Source organism: Bubalus bubalis, chromosome 7 (assembly GCF_019923935.1).
Source record: "Bubalus bubalis isolate 160015118507 breed Murrah chromosome 7, NDDB_SH_1, whole genome shotgun sequence".
NCBI lineage: Eukaryota > Metazoa > Chordata > Mammalia > Artiodactyla > Bovidae > Bubalus > Bubalus bubalis.
This window is the reverse complement of record NC_059163.1, coordinates 23,925,124-23,937,205: the sequence shown is the minus strand read 5'-3', so window position 1 is coordinate 23,937,205 and position 12,082 is coordinate 23,925,124. Positions and strand designations below refer to the sequence as shown.

At 37.1% G+C, this 12,082-nt stretch overlaps 1 protein-coding gene across 4 annotated transcripts in view; it reads left to right on the top strand.

Moving 5' to 3' along the window:
- Positions 1–12,082, top strand: part of BMP2K (BMP2 inducible kinase) — a 117,243-nt gene that overhangs the window by 47,723 nt on the left and 57,438 nt on the right. For all 4 annotated transcript variants that reach the window (XM_006053743.4, XM_044945742.2, XM_044945741.2 and 1 more), the window contains exons 2-4: positions 2,351–2,469; positions 5,291–5,396; positions 10,831–10,973. In XM_006053743.4, coding sequence (XP_006053805.3) covers positions 2,351–2,469; positions 5,291–5,396; positions 10,831–10,973 — 368 coding nt within the window. The remainder of the gene's footprint in view (positions 1–2,350; positions 2,470–5,290; positions 5,397–10,830; positions 10,974–12,082) is intronic.

Here is a 12,082-nt window from a genome sequence, read left to right as displayed (position 1 = left end):
AGGATCTCAGTTACAGGAAACTGATAATGGTATCTAATTTTACGTCACTTTTGAAGTTGGATTTTCAGTTCTTTGGAAAGAAAATACTGATTAGGAGCTGAGAGACGTAATTAACAAATTATGTCTGATGAATTGACTTCTTGGCAGTGATTGGAAAATTTTTATACTTGTAATCAGGTTATGTCAAATAAATTAGTGCATGTTAGATTTCAGTTCAGTTCAGTCACTCAGTTGTGTCTGACTCTTTGTCACCCCATGAACCGCAGCACGCCAGGCCTCCCTGTCCATCACCAACTCCCGGAGTTTACCCAAACTCATGTCCATTGAGTTGGTGATACCACCTAACCATCTCATCCTCTGTCGTCCCCTTCTCCTCCTGCCTTCAATCTTTCCCAACATCAGGGTCTTTTCAAATGAGTCAGCTCTTTGCATCAGGTGGCCAAAATATTGGAGTTTCAGCTTTAACATCAATCCTTCCAATGAACACCCAGGACCGATTTCACTTAGGATGTACTGGTTGGATCTCCTTGCAGTCCAAGGGACTCGCAAGAGTCTTCTCCAACACCACAGTTCAAAAGCATCAATTCTTCTGTGCTCAGCCCTCTTTATAGTCCCAACTCTCACATCTGTACATGACCACTGGAAAAACCATAGCCTTGACTAGACATACCTTTGTTGACAAAGTGATGTCTCTGTTTTTTCATATGCTGTCTAGGTTGGTCATAACTTTCCTTCCAAGGTGTAAGTGTCTTTTAATTTCATGGCTGCAGTCACCATCTGCAGTGATTTTGGAGCCCCCCAAAATAAAGTCAACCACTGTTTCCCCATCTATTTCCCATGAAGTGATGGGACCAGGTGCCATGATCTTAGTTTTCTGAGTGCTGAGCTTTAAGCCAGCTTTTTCACTCTCCTCTTTCACTTTCATCAAGAGGCTCTTTAGTTCTTCTTCACTTTCTGCCATAAGAATTGTGTTATCTGCATATCTGAGGTTATTGATATTTCTCCTGGCAATCTTGATTCCAGCTTGTACTTCCTCCAGCCCAGCGTTTCTCATGATGTACTCTGCATATAAGTTAAATAATGTTAGATGTTAGATTTAACAAGGGACTAAAAAATACCACCCCCCCTGCCCCGCCACCCCTGCCCAGAGCACTTAGTTAATTCAAAAGTGACTTAACAGTTATGTTCTAAACACATTAATTACTTGTCCTCTGTCCATGGCAATTCTCCAGGCCAGAGTGCTGGAGTGGGTAGCCATTACCTTCTCCAGGGTATCTTCCCAACCCAGGGATCGAACCCAGGTCTCCTGAATTGCAGGCGGGACCTTTACCAGCTGAGCCACAAGGGAAGCATTGTTTTAGAAGGACAATCAAATTGATGAAAGTGACATAAAATATCCTATGCCAAAGTGAGTTTTAAAAACTTAAGGTGGAAATCTTTGTTTAAATGTAACAGAGGTAATTGTTCTTTAGAATAGCTGTATATTTCAGATACTGATGCGTTCTCAGGTGCAGTGAACAGTCTGTGGCATAAATAATGAAGACATTTGTTATCTAGCATGAGAGATCCCAAAGGCTTGTCTAATTCAGTAGCCTAACTATGTTAGTATTCTGGGTCATTTTTTTCTCTGATTCTTTTTTCCATCATAGCCACATATGGTTGCCTTAGGTCTAAACATTACCGTCTTACACAACAAAATCCAAAAGCTGGAAGGAAGAGAAAGGCCTTCTTCATAAAACTCTCTCCCCCACCCCCTCTCCCACCCCCCACCCCCTGGATGGAAAATCTTTCCTGCAACCCTCAGCAGACTTTCCCGTATGTACCATTAGCACAGTCAATCCTAAAACAGTTGCTGACAAGAGGAAATGAGGTTCTCGTTATCGCCTTAATACAATGTCAGTTCACCCCCTAGGAGTGGATGAGGGACCCACCCATCTGAGCCTGTTGGTGTTTTGTATCGGATCATATCAGTGTTTTGTCATCATGGAGAGGGGGAGGCTGATGGGTAGATGATCAGTAGTATATGCCAGATACAGTGATATAGTTATGTTGTAATATTTTCCATATCCCATATAAGAAATATTCCCATTCAGATGCTGTTTCAATATTTTAACCTTTAAAAGAGAAGCATGTAACCTAAGAAGCATATTATGCTATATGTGCTAGTTTTGGATTGGTATAGGAAGCCAGTGTTTTGGCTGTAATTTAATATATTAGTTGCTTACTGTCCTTACTTTTGTGTTGTGTACAGTCACTTTATTTCCCTCTGAGATTAAGCTCCCCAGTGATGTTACATAATTTTAGTGGTAGTTTCAAATTCTTTATATTTAATTGGTACTTGTTCTCGTAGGTGGCTTCTCCACTGTTTTCGTGGTGCGGACTCATGGTGGACACCGTTATGCATTGAAGCGAATGTATGTCAATAACACGACAGACCTCAACATTTGTAAAAGGGAAATTACAATTATGGTAAGTGAGAGTAATTCCATTTGGAAAAACTTGTATTTTCTTTCAGTTTTGCAGCATAACATTAACCAGCTTTTAGGCAAGCTGCTTATTGGCTCACGCACATCTTGAAAACTTTTGAAGTGTACTCTTTAAAGCCACACTCAAGGCTAAATACAGCCAACTCCTGCCTCTTCTCCCTTGCTTTTAGGAGTTCAACAGGGAGGCTTCTCTGCTTTCTTTTTTTTCTATTTAAAATACATTTTAATTATGGAATATTCTGAGGATAGAAAAATTGAGAGGACTGGTGAATACCCCTTCACCCCCTACTCAACTTAAGAATTAAAAGCTTGCAGATACAATTGAAGCCTTCTGTGTATTCCTCTCCAATGTCATCTTTATACTGTTATCCTCATCCAGAAAGAAGCCCTTATCCTGAATTTGGTGCTTACCATCCCCATGGGTATTTAATAAAAGTATGTGCTTGTATTCACAGGCAAAAGTTAGTTTTGCTTTTCATTTTAAAAGTCATGCTGTAGAATTGATTTTTTTGTGTAGGTGTGTACTCTAGTTCTGTGGTAAGGTATGCTTCAGTAAGGAAAAAATTTCTTCTTAAATATTAGGAAAAGTGAAAAATACTTTACTCGGCCATTAAAGAAAATTTCAGTAATTCAGTTAACTAGACTAACCAGTTCAAGGAAACTACAGAATAAAAGTGTCATTTTTGTCTAGAGTTGCTTGTTGTCATCGCTCTGGGTAGTTTCTTATTTTTGTTCCCCCCTCCTTCTCTCTGTTCTCCTCTGCTTCCTCCTCCTCATCCATTCTTTATCAAGTGCTAATATATATATATTTAATGTTTTTGTTTTATTGTGTCAAAATTCACACAATATACATTTTATAATTCACATTTTAAAGTGAACAATTCAGTGGTATTGAATGCATTCACTGTGTGTACAGACTGCCCCTGTTGTTCTAAAGCGTTTCATCCCTCCAGAAGGAAACGCCTGCCCATGAAGCAGTTACTCCCTATCCCGCTCTTGTTCAGGGCCTGGCAACCACCCAGTCTATGCTATGTCTCTATGGATTTGTGTCTTTTGGATATTTTATATCCATGGAATCATGCAGTATGTGACCTTTTGTGTCTGGCTTCTTTTCACTTAGTATATTTTTAAGATTCATCCACATTGTAGCATTTATTAGCACTTGATTCCTTTTTATGGCTGAATAATATTCCATAATATATGCTATGCATATATATCAACATTTGTTTATTCATCTATTGATGGACTTTTAAAAAACCATTGTGATGGTCATTTGGGCTCTTTCTACTTTTTGGCTATTGTGATTGTTGCTATATATATGTGTGTATATATATATATGTTTGAGTATTTATTTTCAGTTCATTTGCTATATATCTAAGAGTGGAATTGCTGGGTCCTACGATAATTCCATGTGTAACTTTTTAAGGAACCATTAAACTGTTTTCTACAGCAGTTGAACCATTTTATGTTCACACTAGCAGTGTAGGAGGGTTCTAGTTTTTTCACTTCCTTGTAAATGCTTATTATTGTCAGTCCTCCCCAACTGCTAAGAGGGAGATTTTCTTATTCTAGATCAACATCTCTATCAACACACATGTGGTTTGATCTTTTTTGTTTTAAGACAGGCACATTTATACAATATGACTTACCTGAATTCTGCTTTTATCATCCCTATCCCTCAGCTAGACTAGAGTTGATTAGACTTTGAGACTTGCTTTTTTTCAGGTAAGGCTGTCACAGAGGGAAAAGATTTACTCTGAGATAACAGGAAACCTTAGACTGTTTTCTAGCTTGAGCCCAGATACGTTACTATTATATTGTAATAGTTGCTTCAATAGAATTTGTTTAAGTTTGAGATATATAAAACGTAGTCATCATCAATCTCAGTTAACACTCAGATCTTATGCTTTGAAAGAAGATAGTTTGGTGAGATGAGCAGTTGTCTTCCAATTGTTTTTTGATGACTAATCCTCCATTATTTATGTTTATTTGTGAATTATTCACATGTTCAACTGCCATTAGCTAACATCTCAAATTATATTGCATAGTTAAAACTAGATTTTTTTCTTTAATGATAGTGGATGCAATTTATTTTAAACAGAATTCTTGATAAGAGTTTTAAAATTTAAAGACAAAATGAATTTAGATCATTTTTGTTTTTAACCTTATTGTATATTGATGATTGTTTTATACTAGGAGCAAAGTGTCAGATTTCCCTTTTTCTTATTTCCTTGTACTCATTATGCTAGTACTATATTTAATCTATAGTTTCTTTATAGGAATCCTATTTAGCTACTTGTTTATTTTTTAAGTTATTTAGTTGAAAGTACGTACATTCATAAATTCTTTTAACTAGGTGGATATAAATTGCAGTCTGTTGCAGAGAAAACAGACAAATGAGAGTATAGTTGTTAGTTTATGAACTAACAATTCATATTTTTAAATAAAATATGAATTTAAAATACCATATAAAATCTGGTATTTTATTCTTGAGTCCCAAAGTGCTATCTTGTGTATTCACTTTTGAAGAATATTGTTTTGAATGAACAAAAGTGATGTCTTTCATCTCCATTGAATTTAAAAATTCAATTTGATTAATTAATTAACTTTCTATTAGAAAATGACAGTCATGTGTAACTAAACTTGCCATTGAAACTGCAGAAAATTTTTAAAACGTCACATTCTACACTTAAATCTTAATTTTGGAAATTCTTTAAATATATTAGCTTAAACTTCAAATCATTAACAATAGATGTTTAAAATACATGTTTTCCAGTTTTTAAAATTTTGTTTATTTTTTGCAGAAAGAGCTATCTGGTCACAAAAATATTGTGGGTTATTTGGACTGTGCTGTAAATTCAATTAGTGATAATGTGTGGGAAGTGCTTATCTTAATGGAATATTGTCGAGGTAAGTATTTCTCTGCATTTGTTTTATGCCAAAAGAATTTGTTCATAAAATGGGTTATTAGGTGTCTTGGTCTCTCCCTGGGCAGCTGTTATCTAATTCTGGACACTCATTGCACCTCGGCTTTAATTATTTGTCTAATTAAGAAATGCTGTTGAAAAATAATTTATAATATTATTGCTTTGGTGATATGAGCACATGTAAATGGACAAATAGAAAAATGCCTTTGGGTTTAAAATAGGAAATCTAAGCAATCACATTTCCTGATCCCTGTACATTTCATTTACAGCCTAACCAAGAAGAACATGCTGTGTCCGCATTAGTATTATACTGTGTTATCCCTGAGCATATTGAGTGTAATAAATTTAAAGGATACATTTTGATCTATAATTTTTATAAATTTATGTGGTCTTTTGTAAACATCAGAAGATAGAAAACTACTTTTTATTTGGATTTAATGTGGAATTTTCAAAGAAATATTTACTAGTAGTGTATGCTTAAGAATTATAATCAAAGTCTTGACTTTTTTTTTTAAACTTTTAACATGTGTGAAGGGGTCAACTAGTCACTTTCCTGCAAACTTGCCTTCTTCCCCCTGCTCACACCTGGCCCCCCCCAGACTGTAACTGGCAGATTGGGTTCTAGGGAGACCTGTTTTATATTTAGATTCTCTTAAGACAGTTATGCAGAGAAGGCAATGAATGGCAACCCACTCCAGTGTTCTTGCCTGGAAAATCCCATGGACTGAGGAGCCTGGTGGGCTGCCGTCTATGGGGTCGCACAGAGTTGGACTCGACTGAAGCGACTTAGCAGCAGCAGCAGCAGCAGCAAGACAGTTATGATTGTTAACTATCATACCAGGAATTCCGGTCAGTTCCTGAGGTTTGGAGGAGGAGGAGGATGGTGATAGTACTTGAAAAGATTTAGTCTTATTTTACTCCAGCCTTGTAAGAAGGGAAGGACAGAGGAAAGTGAAGTGAATCAGTATTATAATATCTATTGTGATATGTTTGTAACTTATATAAACAATTAGATATTTTTGTGATCAGTCTTCCTTATTTTTATCTTTTCTACTGTAAAGCATTGTGATCCCTTGAAGGAGACAATACTGATTTTCCTTACTTTCCTGAATTCTAGCATTTAAGATACTAATTCTTAGCTCGATTAGAGTTGACTATTGATAACTTTTTAAAAATCATTGAGCATAATCATAACCTGAATGAGTTTAATTAAAATTGTCATTCAGAGGACATTTGAAAAGGGGAAGCAAATGAGCTTCAGTATTTAAGGAAGTGAGTATTTGGCGGGGGGGGGGGGGGGGGCAATGGTACAGTCTGTGGCAGATGAAATTTAATTATCTTGTAAAAAATAAAGTCGTATCAGCATTTAAATAAGATGGTAGGTTGCACTGTTTGGCATTTTAAATTAAATAGTAATGAGTGCAATCTCAGAGATATGAAGATTGTTGAGGCTAGAAAAATGGTGACTGTTTAAATTTTAATCATGAAATTGGGCAGAGGATAAAAGTTTTGTTTAGGGGATGATATCTGTTTGAAAAATATGTAAAGATTTGGAAGTTACCCACATCTTACTTTACAAGACGTTCAGTCTTAGGCAATATTTGCTTTTAGGATATGATTTTTAAATTTTTCATTAGAATAATTTTACTTTATGTCTTGTTGTTGCTCAGTTGTTTCTGACATTTTGCGATCCCATGGAGTGAAGCACACCAGGCTTCCCTGTCCTTCACTGTCTCACAAGAGTTTGCTCAAACTCATGTCTCTTGAGTTGGTGATATCATCCAACCATCTCATCCTCTGTCATCCCCTTCTCTTCTCGCCTTCACTCTTTCCCAGCGTCAGGATCTTTTCCAGCGAGCGAGTCAGCTCTTTGCATCAGGTGGCCAAAGTATTGGAGTTTCAGCTTCAGCATCAGTCCTTCTTATGAATATTCAGGGTTGATTTCCTTAAGGATTGACTGGTTTGATTCCCTTGCTGTCCAAGGAACTCTCAAGAGTCTTCTCCAGCACCACGGTTCAAAGGCATCAATTCTTCGGGCTCAGCCTTTTTTATTGTCCAGCTCTCACATCCGTACATGACTATTGGAGAAGCCATAGCCTTGACTGTTTGACATTTGTGGGCAAAGTAACGTCTCTACTTTTTAATACGTTGTCTATTTAGAAGACTTCGGTTTTGAATAATTAAATTTCATTTGTTTCTACATTTGAAGTGTAGCTCAGATAGAGCTTTTAGCTTTTTATGGGAACTTAGATTTTTGCGATTCAAGGCTTCTAACCCAAAGATCTCTAAAGGGAAAAAATACTAACTCTTTGTTTAAAATTTATTCTACTCATTGAAACATTGAAAGTTTGCAAGAGGCAGAATGAATTCAAGGTTATGATTTCATTAATTGTGAAATGATAGTTGAATAACGTGAATGTTGTTGTTCAGCCGCTAAGTTGTGTCCGACTCTTTGTGATACCATGAACTACAGCATGCCTGGTTTCCCTGTCCTTCACTATCTCCTGGAGTTTGCTCACGTTCATGTCCATTGAATCGGTGATGCTGTCTAACCATCTCATTCTCTGCTGCCCTCTTCTCCTCTTGCCTTCAATCTTTCCCAGCTTTAGGGTCTTTTCCAATGAGTTGACTCTTCATATCAGGTGGCCAAAGTATTGGAGCTTCAGCATCAATCCTTCGAACGAGTATTCAGGATTGATTTCCTTTAGGATTTACTGGTTTGATTTCCTTGCAGTCCAAGGGACTCTTAAGAGTGTGTGTGTATGTGAGTTGCTCAGTCATGTCTGACTCTGTGACCACATAGACTGTAGCCAACCAGGCTCCTTTGTTCGTGGAAGTCTTCCAGGCAAGAATACTGGAGTCTGTAGCCATTCTCTTCTCCAGGGGATCTTTCTGACTTAGGGATCAAACCCAGGTCTCCTGCATTGCAGGCAGATATTTTCCCCATCTGAGCCATCAGAGAAGCTTGAATAATATGAATAAACACCAATAAACCACTTCTTTTACTGTTCAATTTTTGCATAAAATGAACCAGGACATTTGACAAACAAAGTATGGAGAAAATTGCTGCATAGTCAGATGCCTCAGTCTTATATGAGATACTTTGAACAAATTATAACCAAATAGACCTGAGTTTTCTCAAAATTGAGGATTCATGGGCAAAATTAATGTTTTTTCCCTCTGCTTTAAAGTTCTAAGGAAAAACTAGCTATTTCAGAAAACATACGAGAATGCTGTTTAGATAGTAATAATAGAAGGAACAAGTGTGTATGCCCCTTCTTCAGTTCAGTCACTCAGTCGTGTCCGACTCTTTGTGTCCCCATGGACTTCAGCACACCAGGCTTCCTGTCCATCACCAACTCCCAGAGCTTGCTCAGACTCATGTCCATCAAGTTGGTGATGCTGTCCAACCATCTCATCCTGTGTCATCCCCTTCTCCTCCTGCCTTCAACTTCCCAGCACTGGGGTCTTTTCCAATGAGTCAGTTCTTTGTACCAGGTGGCCAAAGTATTGGAGTTTCAGCTTCAGCATCAGTCCTTCCAGTGAACATTCAGGACTGATTTTCTTTGGGATTTGGTCTCCTTGCAGTCCAAGGGACTCTCAAGAGTCTTGTCTAACACACAGCTCAAAAGCATCAATTCTTCGGCACTCAGCTTTCTTTATAGTCCAACTCTCACATCTATATATGACTACTGGAAAAAACATAGCTTTGACTAGAGGGACCTTTGTTGGCAAAGTAATGTCCCTCCTTTTTAATATGCTGTCTAGGTTTGTCATAGCTTTTCTTCCAAGGAGCAAGTGTCTTTTCATTTCATGGCTTCAATCACCATCTGGAATGATTTTGGAGCCCCCCAAAATAAAGTCTGTCACCGTTTCCATTGTTTCCCCATCTATTTACCATGAAGTGATGGGATCAGATGCTATAATCTTAGTTTTTTGAATGTTGAGTTTTAAGCCAACTTTTTTACTCCTCTTTCACTTTCATCAAGAGGCTCTTTAGTTCTCCTTCGCTTCCCGCCATAAGGGTGGTGTCATCTGCATGTCTGAGGTTATTGATATTTCTCCCGGTAGTCTTGATTGCAGCTTGTGCTTCATCCAGCCCAGCATTTCGCATGATGTACTCTGCATATAAGTTACATAAGGAGGGTGACAATATACAGCCTTGATGTACTCCTTTCCCGATTTGGAACCTGGTGTTGTTCCATGCACCTTCTTACACATTACAAAATAACAGACATTCATTTATTCAAGCTTATTAAAAGAAAGTTTCAAACTTAAACACAAGCTTGCCTTTTTAAATTTCCAAACTTTATTTAGGTTAGAATGTTTTCTGAACGAATCATGTATTTGTATTCTGAGAATATGATAGTAAACTTTCTCTTAGTGTAAGAATTGTCACCATTATGATATCAGTTATTGTAGTCCACTCAATACTTATTTAATGACTCTCTCAGGGCTTGTTGGTATGGCTGTTTGCCTTTGGTAAGTTACTCTGCCCTGGTAAGTTATCTCTTAACCTGGTTTAGAACATGACTCTTATTCATCTCTTTTTCTCTCTTGTGATTCCTCCATCCCCCGGTCAAGGAGATCGTTTCAAAGTCAGATCAGGAAGTTTTCTTGATTCTCAAGATAAAATCTAAAATTTCTCTCTGACTCATCAGTATCATCTTATTTTACTCTCTTCTTGATGCTTTCTAGACCATACTCACATTTGTTCTCTTTTAGTTATTCAAAATCATCAACCTCTTTCCCAAACTAGAGGCCTTTTTACATGTCACTTGCTGTCACTAGGGTGTTCTCCCAAATCTCTGCCAGGTTAATTTGTAATTAACCTTCAGTTTAAACATAAATAATCACTTCCTTAGATAGGCCTTCTCTGCCAGTCTCTTCTTCCCATCTTTTACCAATTTAAATTTGGGTTTTTCTCATACTATCCTTGTTGTATGTAACTTTGATAAATACTTATGTGTGTGATTGTTTAGTAATTTATCTCTGCCTTTAGTTATAAATTTTGTGATAGTAGAGACTTTATTTTTGTTCACTAATGTTTACCCCCCAAATTAGCATAGTTGAATAACTGTTGCTTCAAATTTATGATGCCGTCAGTTACAAGGTACATCTTGATTTTGGAATTGTTAAAATGTTAAAATATGGCCAATGGTATTAGCAGAACATCAGTTATTTGAAATGAGAACATCAGATGTTCTCATTTCAAAGATGAAAAATGTGAAAAAAAAAAAAAAAAAAAACTTTGTCATTGAATCAACAGAATATGGTGTATAATAAGCATCCTTACAGGAAAATTATGAAAAAGCCAGTTTCCCATTACCTGAGACCATGAAGTCATTTCTTAATTTCTTTGTCTGTGGTAGTCTTCATTTATAAAAAATGTCATCAAAATTACTTTTTTTGGTTAGCTGGGCAGGTAGTGAATCAGATGAATAAGAAGCTGCAGACTGGCTTTACAGAAGCAGAAGTGTTACAGATATTCTGTGATACCTGTGAAGCTGTTGCAAGGTTGCATCAGTGTAAGACTCCGATAATTCACCGGGATCTCAAGGTATGAGCTTTAGACTCCTTATGGATTATTGCCTTTTAAACTTTGGAGTTAAAATGTCCTTGGACTGTCTTCATCTAAAGCAGTTCTTGTTACCAGGACTGACATCGGTCTCTCCATTCTCTGCTGCGTTTCCTGAGGCCATGTAGAGACTGACTCTAGAATTGAAACTGTGCTTTCCATGACCCTGACAGTTTCTCGCATGGTTGTAGAGATGGATTTTGTGCTGCCTACTCTGCTTCTGTTGTACTGAGCAGGCTTCTTTAAAGGTTTCATATGAACAGGAATATGAACGTCACTGACGCAGGTTGGATGTCTCTCCACACTGTCCTGCCAACACTCCTCCTGTTTCCTATAATTCATTTTAAGCATTAAGGAATTTTCCAGAGATATTGGAGCTCACTGTAAATGGGTCTCTTTACTGATTTATTTATAATTTACTACAGTTTTAGATAATTTCTTATAATTTGGTGGTGATTGTCACTTTAAGGTCACTTTGTCTTTCATATTCATGGAATCTGACCTTTTGTATATGGTACCCACCTGTTACACTGGAAAAAGTGCCCAAAGGGGATTGAATATTCCCGGAATTATATTGCTTGAGCTGTCACTACATTCTTTAGAAACATAGGTGTCTTCTTTGATACTTGCAAACACTAGGATTACAAAAATTCCTCTTCCTGAAATGTTCTATGCCCAGATATCCCAAGGTAAACCTTTCCCCCACTTCAAGTTCACTCAGATTCACTTTCTCAGAGTCCTGTGCTAGTACCACCTTATTTATAATTACAACATAATCTTTCCATTTTCTACTTGTTCTACTGTTTATTATTATTTGTCAGTGTCTCAGATACTATGTAATTTGCTTACGTATTAAGACTATTGTTTTGTTTTCTGTCCTCTTCCATTGGAAGGTAAGCTCTCTGTGAGCAGGGATTTCTCTCTTTTGTTATGATGTATCCAAGCATTTAGTACAGTGCCTGGCACATAACAGAGTCTCAGTAAATATTTACTGAATGAATGAATCCCAATTCTGACTTATTATTGGGCTTCCCGGGTGGCACTAGTGGTAAAGAACCTGCCTGCTAATGCAGGAGACATAAGAGAGGTGG